Source organism: Myotis davidii, unplaced genomic scaffold, assembly GCF_000327345.1.
Source record: "Myotis davidii unplaced genomic scaffold, ASM32734v1 scaffold26, whole genome shotgun sequence".
Lineage (NCBI taxonomy): Eukaryota > Metazoa > Chordata > Mammalia > Chiroptera > Vespertilionidae > Myotis > Myotis davidii.
The window spans coordinates 1,879,873-1,891,732 of record NW_006299245.1 but is presented as its reverse complement, the minus strand read 5'-3'; the positions used below and the strand labels follow the sequence as shown (position 1 = coordinate 1,891,732).

The 11,860-nt window shown below is 36.9% G+C and overlaps 1 protein-coding gene across 1 annotated transcript in view; it reads right to left on the bottom strand.

Moving 5' to 3' along the window:
- PTPRQ (protein tyrosine phosphatase, receptor type Q) overlaps nt 1-11,860 on the bottom strand; it is a 219,688-nt gene that overhangs the window by 173,695 nt on the left and 34,133 nt on the right. The window contains exons 10-11 of the mRNA XM_015571126.1: nt 8,147-8,316; nt 1-72 (exon numbers count right to left, since the gene is read on the bottom strand). The exon at nt 1-72 is cut by the window's left edge and continues 148 nt beyond it. Of these exons, the coding sequence (XP_015426612.1) occupies nt 1-72; nt 8,147-8,316 (242 nt within the window). The remainder of the gene's footprint in view (nt 73-8,146; nt 8,317-11,860) is intronic.

Sequence of the window (11,860 nt, the reverse complement as noted above, 5' to 3'; positions counted from 1 at the left end):
TGAACCCTCAAATAATTCTGCCATTGACTCTACTACGTTCACAGTTTCTGGAGTGAGCGGGGTGTTTATATACTGTAATTAAAAATAGGTATTTACAGAAACCGCTTATAACCATTATATTAACAATGACTTCATTCAAGTATTCATTTAAGAAACTTTGGAATTACCCTTTTTGAAAAAGATATTATTTCCATGACTCCTGTCTCCTTTATATCCCAAAATTTTATTCTGAAGCTACTACAATCCCACATGATGTTACACACTGATCACTCCTGTGTCTTAAGAGACGAATACTGGATTGTGGGGAGAAGCAGATATTTGTTTCTGTCTTCAGTTGTTGTAAAATTCAAAATCCTCATGCAAAGACTCCAGGACTAAAATATTTTAATTATTCCCCCCCCCAAAAAAAACAATAAGTATTTAGGAATACTGCCTTATACCAGGTGTGAGAGGCCTGCATGACTGCTTAATACACGTTAGGAATAGGAGTTTATCTATGATGGAGTGTAGTTGCAGACATGCACAAAACTGCATGGCAATGGTTTTCAAACAGGTTCACGGGAGACCTACCTATCCAAGGTCTGTCCCTAAGGGATATTTTAAGTAACTGTGATTGTTCCTAGAGCCATAAAGTTCTTCACACACGTCAGCTTCACCAAAGTGGCAGATATTGAAGAAAAAATATCAGGAGCAGGTTACGAATATTTAGAGGTTTTTGTTGGGATAACAAGGTGACTTTTCCCACCCCACACAGCATAGCTGATTGAAACAGAATGAAAAAAGACTCTTTTGGCCAAATAGTACTGGCTATTTTTCATGGATTGCCAACCTTGAAAATAAAATTAAATATTAATCAAAGAAAACGTTGCCTTAATAACCAAATGCAATGTTTGGACTTTGGGTTCTAATTACAACATATCTACCAATACAGACTTTGAAGATAATCAGGAAAATATGAATATGGTCTAGGTATTAGATGATACCAAGACAATGTTAGTAATTTTGTTAGTTGTGGTAATGGGATCATTGAATGAATTAAAACATCCATGTGTTTTAGAGATTTGCACTTAGACGTGTAGGATCAAAATTTATTTTAAAATATGTTCACAAAAGTAGCAACAACAACAACACAAGAGAGCTGAGGCAAGAATGGGAGAATGTTGACAATTACTCAATCCTGGCGATGGGTAATTGGGAGTTCATCATTCTCTTTTCTCTCCTTTTATGTTTGCTTAAATTTTCCAAAATAAAATAGTTTTTAAAAGAAAAAAAAAGTTTTTGTCCATTTTATTTCAAGTTCTGCTTCAAAATTCACTGCTAAAACATTTTATTTAAAAAAAATAAAATTACCCTATTTATTCTCAATTATAAATTTCTCAGGATTTATAAGTCATAATATGGGTTTTATTTATTTATAAGCTTTGGTACAGTTGTCGTTTAATTATCTTATATGTTTAGGGGTTGTCTTTACTCACAGAAACAAAACCAAGTTTTTAATTCCTTATTAATATAAAGCACTTAGTATTTTCAAAAAATAGATGCTCAAGAAAGAAAAATTTCAGGAAAGCTAAACATTTTAAGGCAGTTTATTTAATTATCGACAAAGGTGGGTCATTTAAATATTAACTTTTCTGAGAGATAAAATAATGGAGAAAAGATTCAAGAAAATTTTCAGTTCTCCAAATAATATTTTTGAGATAAAACTATCTACATCTTGTTACACCCTTATCCACAAAAGTATTGTGATAAAGAGCAGGGGACACGTATATGATCCATTCCAAAATGTGTGATTAAAAAACTCTGGAGAGGGAACCCTATAGAGGACAGTGAAAGGTCTTCTGTCTCCCAAGGATTCACTTCAGCTCTGCCTCCACAAAAAAATCAGGGAGGGCATGAAGCACAAACACATAACTCAGGGATGCTCTGGTATTTCAGTCGATAGTTTATGCCCAACCACACAGCTGTTCCCACTATTAATCAGCCCCTCTGAAAATCTACTGTGTACAAACTACTATAGAAGGTACAATGAGGTAGTACAAAGAATTTCGCCCTGAACAATTATTTTGCATTAAATCTCTCAATATTTATACCCATGTCAGATAAATTATTGAAATTAAACCCTAGCATCCCATCCATTAACTAGGCTAAGAATCTCTCGTGATATACTGCCACTTCAAGGTAAGAGTTGACCTGAATACTCTATCTGCAATTCTCCCAAATTCTGGTATTCATTGGAAAGGCCCTCCTTAACTTGGGCAATGATAAGAACATTGGGTTCATCATAACCTAGAATGTTACTAATTATCATGAAGTGTGCCACTTGTGGTATTTCTGATATTTTGCCTCTATAAAAAAAAAACCCACTAGATTCTAATCTGTTTTGAATAGATGAGAAAGAAGAAAAATTAAGAGCAAAAAATGATGGGAAAGAATCAGAACTTAAGGAGTAATGGGAAGGGGCAGAGAAAAGCAGAAGTAGAAATAAAGGCAATATGAAGCAGAGGGAAATCCATTGCAACTTCCAAAAGTTTGGGACTCACTGAGTTGGCCTAAGGTTCTCACCCTCAGCACTCCTGACATTCCGTGTGAGGTAATTCTTTTTCTAAGGATAGTTCTTTGTTGCGGGGACTGTCCTGTGCACTATAGGAGGTTGAGCAGCATCCCTGGTCCCTACGCACTAGAGGCATCCTCCTAACTGTGACAATAAAAAATGTCTTCAGAGATTGCCAAGTGCCTCCTGGGGAGCAAAATCACCCCCAGCTGAGAACAACCAAGTCAGGGAATGTCACAATTCATCAACATGAAAGGCCTCTTATAAGCTACCCAGGAATCTTTGGAATTTTTGTGAAAGAATTAGGAGTCCTTAGAGTTAAATTCCAAAACCACCTGAATAAACCAACCTGAGTTTACATGTAATATTCTTCATTATAGTTAACCTGATTTTATTTAAAACAAACCCTAAATATATAGGTATCTATATAGCCTGAATTATATCTACCAATTTAGACTCACTCGAAGTTACGCTGAATTAATAACAATTTATTCTTAAGAAATGCTTCTATATTTTATAATAGACTATAACATGGTTTATGTTATCTATTATGAAGCAATAGTAAAAAGAAAAGTTTACAATTAGCATATGTTTGACATCTCCTAACAGGTACCATATCATTCTGTACATTATTTAGGTGAAAAAATCCTTAAGGCTTGATTCTGTTTATGTTCCTATTGCTCAATAAAGTAAACTTATCTCAAGCAATCCTAAACAGCTACTGAATCCTGTTCTCAGCCTCATTCCATAGCAATTAGCCAGCATTTAGTTGGCAAACATTAATAAACTTGAAAAATATATTGTATGAAAAATATGTACTTGTATGAATCTCAGAAATTGTAATACTAGGTAGCAAGATGGTATCTTCTGGAAGAAAATGTCCCAGAGTTCTACCATAAGAATAAATAAGAGACCTGAGTATGAAAATAAACTAAAGAGAGTTCATGGACAGATGAATTTAGGGTACCTCAGACTTCAATCTCAGTAGAATGAACCCTCCAAAGAAATTAATTTTGTTCATTGCATTGATAGAAGTAGAAAATCTACACCGAAGGAGAAATTAATTATGTTCAAGTTGGTTCTAGTAAAACTATATATGGAATATTGTGTTCAGCCAAGTTAAGAGGCTCATTGACAAACAGGAAAATATATACAGGAGCATAATCAATAATAGGAAGGACCTAAAAACCATACTAAAGATGTTTCTCATCAGTCTTCAAATGATAAAAAGTTAAATCAATATGTATTATTGTTACTACTTCACAGACTAACATTTAAAGTTATTATGTGTCAAATACAATATTAAACACTGTTGCCCATGAGCTGTCACTTCATTATGGCATAAGGACATAGGAGATGGAGGCGGAGGCAGTGGAAAAAGAAGAAGAGGAAGAGGAAAAGGAGGAGAAGAAGGAGGAGGAGGAGGAGGAGGAGGAGAGGAAGAGGAAGAAGGAAGAAAGGAGAAGGGAAAAGGAAGAAGGAAGAAAGAAGGAAGAGGAAGAAGAAAGAAGGAGAAGGAAGAAGGAAAGAGGAAGGAGGGAGGAGGAGGAGGAGGGAGGAGGAAGGAGGAAGGAGGAAGGAGGAGGAGAAGAAAATTTATGAACAATAAAATGACAATAAATACATATCTATCAATTGAATCAAAAACTCAAAATAAACAAGCAAGCAATCTAATGAATAAAATAGAACCAGAGGTATGGAAACATGGAATAGACTGAGGAATCTCAGAGGGAAGTGGGGGAGGGGGTGGGAAGAGATTAACCAAAGACCTTATATGGATACAAGCTTTACCTACAGACACAGATAGTAGGGTGGTGAAGGTGGGATGGGAACCCAGGAGAGAGGGGCAATGAGGATGGAAAGGGGGACTTCTGTAATACTCTCAACAATAAAGATTATTAAAAATTAATTAATTAAAATATTTTAAAAATTGATGAATGGTTAAAGAAGAAGTGGTGCATATGTACAATAGAATATGACTCAGCCATAAGAAGAGAGTGAGATCTTGCCATCTGTGACAAGAATAATGGACTTAAAAGGTATTGTGCTGCGTGAAATAGGTCAGACAGAGGAAGACAAACACCATATGAATTCACTTATGTGTGAAATCTAATGAACAAAATAAATGAAGAAGTAGACCAGAAACAAACTCATAGATACAGAGAACATTTTAATGGTTGCTAGAGGAGGTTGGGGGAATAGGTAAAAAAGGCGATTCAGAAGTACAAATTGGCAGTTATAGAAATGTCATGGGCATGTCAAGTGCAGTATAGGGAATATAGTCAATAATATTGTAATAACTATGTATGATATCAAATGGGTACTAGATTTACCAGGATGATCCCTTTGTAAGTTAATAAATGTCTAATCACTGTATTGTACACCTAAAGCTGATATAAATTTATACATCAACTGTAATTGAAAAATCCTATATAATAAAGAGCTTATATGCAAATGGTCATCATACCCTTACACCATCACGCTTTAACTGTTCAGATACTCAACACTGGGGAGAGGATTGGGGCCCAGGGAGGCACAAATGAGCTCACAAGAGAGGAATGGGGACCAGCTAGGCACAAATGAGCTCTCAAGAGAGGAATGGGGACCAGCCAGGCTGCGGCCCAGGAAAGGGACAAGCCGCACACCCTGAGGTCCCAGGTGCCAGCGGCTGGGGTTGCAGCCCAGGAGAGGAACAAGCCACCCACCCCATGGTCCTGGCTGCCAGTGGCTGTACCTGTGGCCCGGGAAAGAGACAAGCTGCCTGCCCCATAGTCCTGGGCACCTGTGTCTGTGGCCTGGGCAAAGCCACCTGCCCATGGTGCCTTGTGGCTGCAGTCGGCCCAGAAGAAGCCGGCCCGGGTCCTGGGTGCCTACGGCCAGCCAGAGGGAGAGAAGCCCAGGTCTCAGGAGCCTGTGACCAGCAGGAGGAGGGAATCCTGGATCCCGGGTGCGGAGCGAGGTAGCAGTGGTTAGGGACAATCAGACCAGCAGGGGAGCAGTTAGGGGCAATCAGACCAGTAGGGGAGCAGTTAGGGGCTATCAGGCAGGCAGGCAGAGGTGGTTAGGGGTGATCAGGCAGGCAGAGGTGGTTAGGGGTGATCAGGTAGGCAGACAGAGGGGTTAGAGGCAATCAGGCAGGCAGGCAGGCGAGTGGTTAGGGGCCAGCAGTCCTGGATTATGAGAGGCAATCAGACATCCCCCCTAGGGTTCCAGATTGGAGAGGGTGCAGGCCCCCTGTGAATGAATCTTTTGCACCGGGCCTCTAGTAAAAATATATTTTTTAGAAGAGTGACTGGAAGAAAAATGTCATCCTAAGATAGGTTCCAACATCAAAGAAAAGGATAAGAAATTAAGACACTAACCCAGAGGTTTCATCTGTTATCTCATATATTCCTCACTCTCTGAAGTGGGTATATAAGCCCGGCTTTTAAAAAGAGGGCACCAAGTCTCTGAAAGTTGATTTGTCTAAGTTCTTGACCTAGAACAGGGCAGAGCCAGTGCTAGGATCCTGGCCCGTTTGAATTTAGAGCCTTAGCCATATCTGTCTCCCTGCAAGGTGAACCCAAACACCATCTAATGAAGAAGATACCATCACAAAAGTAAAGTATAATGTCTCCTGTATTGAGAGATGATAAGGGAACTAACATTGTCAACCAAGGCAAATGGTCCAATGCCATGATTAATAATCACAACAGAAACTGCCAGTTATCAAAACAGTCACAGGAATGAAAAGTACAGCATAGAGAACGCAGTCAATAACTTTGTAATAACCATGTATCAGATGGGTACTAGACTTATCTGGGTGATCACTTCATAAATTATATAAATGCTTAAACACTACGCTATGTACCTGAAACTAATATAATGTTGTATGTTAACTGTAATTTAAATTTTTTTAATTTTTTTTAAAAAAGAAAAATCTATGCTAAAATATAATCACAATAAGTCACAATTATTTAGCACAGTACTTACTACCTGCCAACTTACAGTTCTAAGTTCTTTACATGCATTAATCTATGAAATCCTTATTACCAACCTTTTGTTTTAGGGACTCTTATAATCCCTATCTTAGAGAAAAGGAAACTGAAGTTCAGAGATGCCAGGCCAACTTGCTCAAAGTTAATTTGTCCATAAAGACAAAACCAAGGTTTAAACCCAAGTATTCTCTCTTATGTCCATGCTCTTAACTTCTCTGCCCAGTACAGCCCAGTAAGTGACAAAACCCAGATTTATATGGTTCCAAAGCTCATGTTCTCCCTACTGTGTCACAGGGATTGCAGATCATATAGACAGAAGCAAAATTACAAAGAAATCTCTCTGGAACCTCCTCTTCCCTTCAAGAGAAAACCAAGTGTGAGAGACCTGTCACCTAAATCCCAAAAGAGCTATCTATCTAATATAAGAGCTTTTTGGCAGGAGTAAAGGGTTGAGTTTTTGCCTTTTACCTGAGTATCAAAGAAAGTAGAACTCAACATCTTTTCACAGAAGAAAGGAGTCAACACAGGATTAAAATTGAACCCTAGTCTGGAGATGATGAACAACTCGGAGTAATAATCCTGGGCAGCCAGAGTGCACTGAGCACCTAGAAGAGTCAACTTTCAAATAGACACCAGAAACAGAGGAAGGCTGGGGTTAGAAACCGAGTGACTAGCAAGTGGGGAAAATAACAGCACAATCGGAAAAAGCAGTCATTTTGAACCAAAACAGTAGAAGCCAACTGGTTAATAACCATTGGGCAGTGCCTCCAAGCTGGTCCTCCAGGTGAACTCACTGCTCCTAAGTTTGTTTATTCTATGTGTTCCCAGCAAGCAGTGTGCAGGTGATATTTGATTGAGTTGTACACTTGAAACCTGTATGGTTTTGCAAACCAATGTCACCCCAATAATTTCAATTAAAAAAAAAACCAATCTGGATCTGACAAGTCTGGAGGCTTAGCGGTCCTCACAGTGAAGAGCTGGCTGGACGAGGGGAATAAAATCAGTGAAGGACAGTCAGGGCTGCTTGTGTTTCCTGACAGAAACAAAGGCAAAAAGCACGACTCCCAGGGTGGCCAGAACACAAACACTGTCCTCTTATTTTACATCTATAATATGATTTAATTTCTTTTATTTAGTTATTTGATTTCTTTAATAAAATGTGCTTTTTTAAAAAATAAGGCAGCTCTGAGAAATTTACTCTCCTAAGGCTAAAGGGACATAACCATTTGTCAACAATAGCTACTAAAATGACTGTACCTATTGTTGTTCCAATTGCAAACACAGCCTTAGTAGGATTATTTAAATTATAATAGGAGTTTTGAAACAATTATTAACTGAATTACCATAATAATATTCATATATGAAAGGACCTTTTGCCTACTTAATTGCTCAATTAGCATTTTTCATATGCTGAAAGAGAATAATAACATTTCACTAATAATATCTGTCTTAAAATGAAATATGATCCAGCTAGATTATCAACAAGGCCCAAATTTACTTCACATTCTACTATAAAGCTTGTCAAGTATTTTGTGTGAGTGATTGAAAACCTTCCAAGTTATCCTGTGCCAGGACCAAGTAGAAAGGGCTCACCAAGATGTAAAATAAAAAGCAATACCTCTTTTCCCGTGAGCAAAGTATTTTCCAAAATTGCTCCGGTCTCTGAAACTAGCACTTTCACTCGGTATTGGTTAATGATTCCATTTGCTTGTCGTGGTTTCTTCCAAGTAATTCTTATTTGTGTGGCTTCTACTTCTGCAAGCTGTAAATCAAATACTGCACCTGGAACTAAAAATGTAAATATAAATAAGGATGTGGAAATTTTAAAATACATTTTCAAATTTTAAAAATTTTTCCAAGTTCTTAATGACTTAAGATCTATAAGAAATTCATCTAGAAAACAGGCTAAAACAATTATTAATTTATCAATAATTAAATATGTATAAGTATCTTTAAATACATAGATATTTAAAGTTAAATTTCTACACATTGTTCTCAAAAATGAAAATAAGAAAAAGATATCATGGAATAATTTCCCCAAATCAAAATGTCATAATATTTGTTCCAATAATTACATTAATAAAAAATAACTTCCCAGATGAAGCTGTTTTTGGATGATTAATGCACAATAGAAACCATGAAGGCTTTATACAAATTATAACAACATATCAAAAATCAACATCTAGAAGACTTGGAATACAATGAAATGTAGTTGGTAAATTCAATTAAGCTATCACTTAATTTATTACATAAGCTTGTTTGAAGAGTTGGTTCATTTTTATCTGCTGGTTTTAAAAATTAATTACATGAGTCTCAAATTTCAGGCACCCTTACATATTTCAGTAAAGAAAAACAGGGACAAACTAATTGGTTTAAGACCAAGCACCAAATACTTAAAACAAGTTCTAGATCAGTGGTTCTCAACCTTCCTAATGCCGCGACCCTTTAATACAGTTCCTCATGTTGTGGTGACCCCCAAACATAAAATTATTTTTGTTGCTACTTCATAACTGTAATTTTGCTACTGTTATGAATCGTAAAGTAAATATCTGATATGCAGGATGTATTTTCATTGTTCGCGACCCACAGGTTGAGAACCGCTGTTCTAGATATCAAGTCACCAAAAGTGACATCTAGGAAACCTCCAGTGCAAAGGAGTAATGGATCAAGGACAAACTGCCCTGGGCCTTTGTCTACATTTTTTATATAACTCAATGTGTGGTTATAAATTTACCCCTCCATCCTGTTTCCTTATCTATAAAACTGGTGTAATTATATCATTCCTGTTACTATGTAAGGTTTCTGTAAAGAACAAGTGATTCAAGAGAATTTATAAAATGTTGGTTCAAGAAAGAAAAAATATGACAAAAATATTGTCCTTTATAATCAGGATGTGGTAACATATTAAATTCATTTTCCTAAGCTGACGTATTTCACATTAGTAAAGGTTTAGCAAATTTCACTTAGAAGAGAGACACCTTAAAGGGGGGTTGGGGGGGGTATAATATAAATGGAAAGTTACTCTGTTCCCTTTTAAGATAACATAAAGAAATTAAAAATTAATGTCAGAACTTCCATAAATATCCTATATAATAAAAGCCTAGGTAGCCGCCCTCACATCATCACAAGATGGCCACCACAAGATGGCCAGCAGGGGAGGGCAGTTGGGCAACCAGACCTGCAAGTGAGGGCTGTTGGGTGTGAACAGGCCTGCAGGGGAGGGCAGTTGGGGGGACCAGTCCTGCAGGGAAGGGCAGTTAGGGGCAACCAGGCCTGCAGGGGAGGGAAGCTGGGGGTGATCAGGCCAGCAGGGGAGGGAAGTTAGGGGTGATCAGGCCGGCAGGGGAATGGTTAGGGGGTAATCAGGCTGGCAAGCAGAAGCAGTTAGGGGCAATCAGGCAGGCAGGCAGGTAAGCGGTCAGGAGCCAGCAGTCTCAGATTGTGAGAGGGATGTCCAACATCCGGTTTAGGCCTAATGGGGCCTAAACCAGCAGTCTGACATCCCCCAAGGGGTCCCAGATTGGAGTGCGTGCAGGCTGGGCTGAGGGACACCCCCTCCCCCATGCATGAATTTTGTGCACCAGCCTCTACTTATCTATAATTAGTGAATAGAATCATGCTTAAATTAACCATGAAATTAAACTATATGGCATTTTCATCCAGTAATTAAAAGTGTTTTCTTTATCTCTATGACATAACCATTTAAAAATCTCTCTAGATATTGTAATAATATAAATATTTCTAAACATTTTTTTGAATAGTTAATGGCTAGATGGATGAATAAGTCATTCAGGCCAAAGAACATATTATTTGATTATTACAGGCAATATTCTAGTGTCCAGGGAGGGTAAAATCTGTGCTGAAAAGTGGAGATAAACATAACATGGCTATACATCTGTAATTTGCTAATCCTTTGAATCTCCTATTCTAAAAACATTTTGGTATATCTCTAAATAGAAGGATAACTCTTTAGATTGATCTCCCACAGGAGTTCTAATCTCAAGAGAAAACTGTCCTTTGAAGGATGGAGGAAGAGTTCTAGGCTAGGATCCCACTATCATTGATTCATTTGTTCATCACTCATCAGAGCACTCATATAGTCACACTGCTCTGAGCACCTGGAGACAGAGGGACAAATAAGATAGATAAAACATTTTGCACAGGTCACCTCTTATACAAGTTTTATTTCATTAACAGATATTGTCCCCAGAGCTTATTTTTTTTATTATCATATTTACCAACACATATTTTTCAAAGGTGGAGAAACTTTCCAATTGACTGAGTAGTGTGAAAACAACTTGGCCATTTAATTAGCAATGCTCCCATTCCACCTTTCTTCCATATTGTATTTTGGCATCCCTATATAGATAAAACCTTAGCCAGTATTGCATAACATATTTATAGAAGAGGAAGGTCATTTTTCTATTTAATTTGAATTCATGTAGTGGAATCTCAATTTATGAAGCCAATTTAACGATTGCATTAATCAGATTAATCAGGCAGCTAATCCTTGCCTCCTAGAAAATAAGTGAAATTTGATGTAAGAGTTAGTTCCATTTGATGTAACACATTAATGTAGTAGGATACCACAAACTACCCAGTACATAGTTGGCCATCTCTTAGTTAGACAACTTAGAATAGTAGCCGATAGTTTCTTCATTTTCTAATTTAGAAGATGTTTTAATATAACTTAGTAAGTATTGCCCCATGATACTAATGCCTAAAATTATGATTCAAGTAAAAATTAAATGGTTCTATATTACCTTAAAAATGTACCCCAAACTTGTATCAGAATGACTGCATACCTATCTTTCTTTTTTCTTATAAAAGAAGAAAAAGCTTAGGGGATAAAGGAAATGAAGTAGACAGTATTGTATCTTATCTTCAGAAAGATATTTGATCTGTTATGCCACAAATTCTTTATAGGTAAACCAGAGAAGTGTAGATTAGATCAAGTTCCTTTAATATTGATACCAAATTAACTAAAGAAAATCAAACACACAAAGCAATTAGTTATTGTATTGTCTACAGGGACTATATAAAACTCAAGTCAATACATCTATAAATTTTGCTAATAAATGAGAAACAGAGTTGATTTATGGTTGGTAAAAAATATTCCAAATGACTTTAAGTTTTCAAATAAAAAACTATAAGAAAAAAAATGAATACAAATGACACTGGGTAAAGAGAATACATTAAAATAATTTTTACCATTATGGAGCAAATTCAATTTTCATTAGAAACACATTGTAAAAAAAAAAAAAACTATTGAAAAATAAATGTCACTGAAAATCCTGAAAAACACAAAGTTGACAGTCTCTCAGTGATTTCC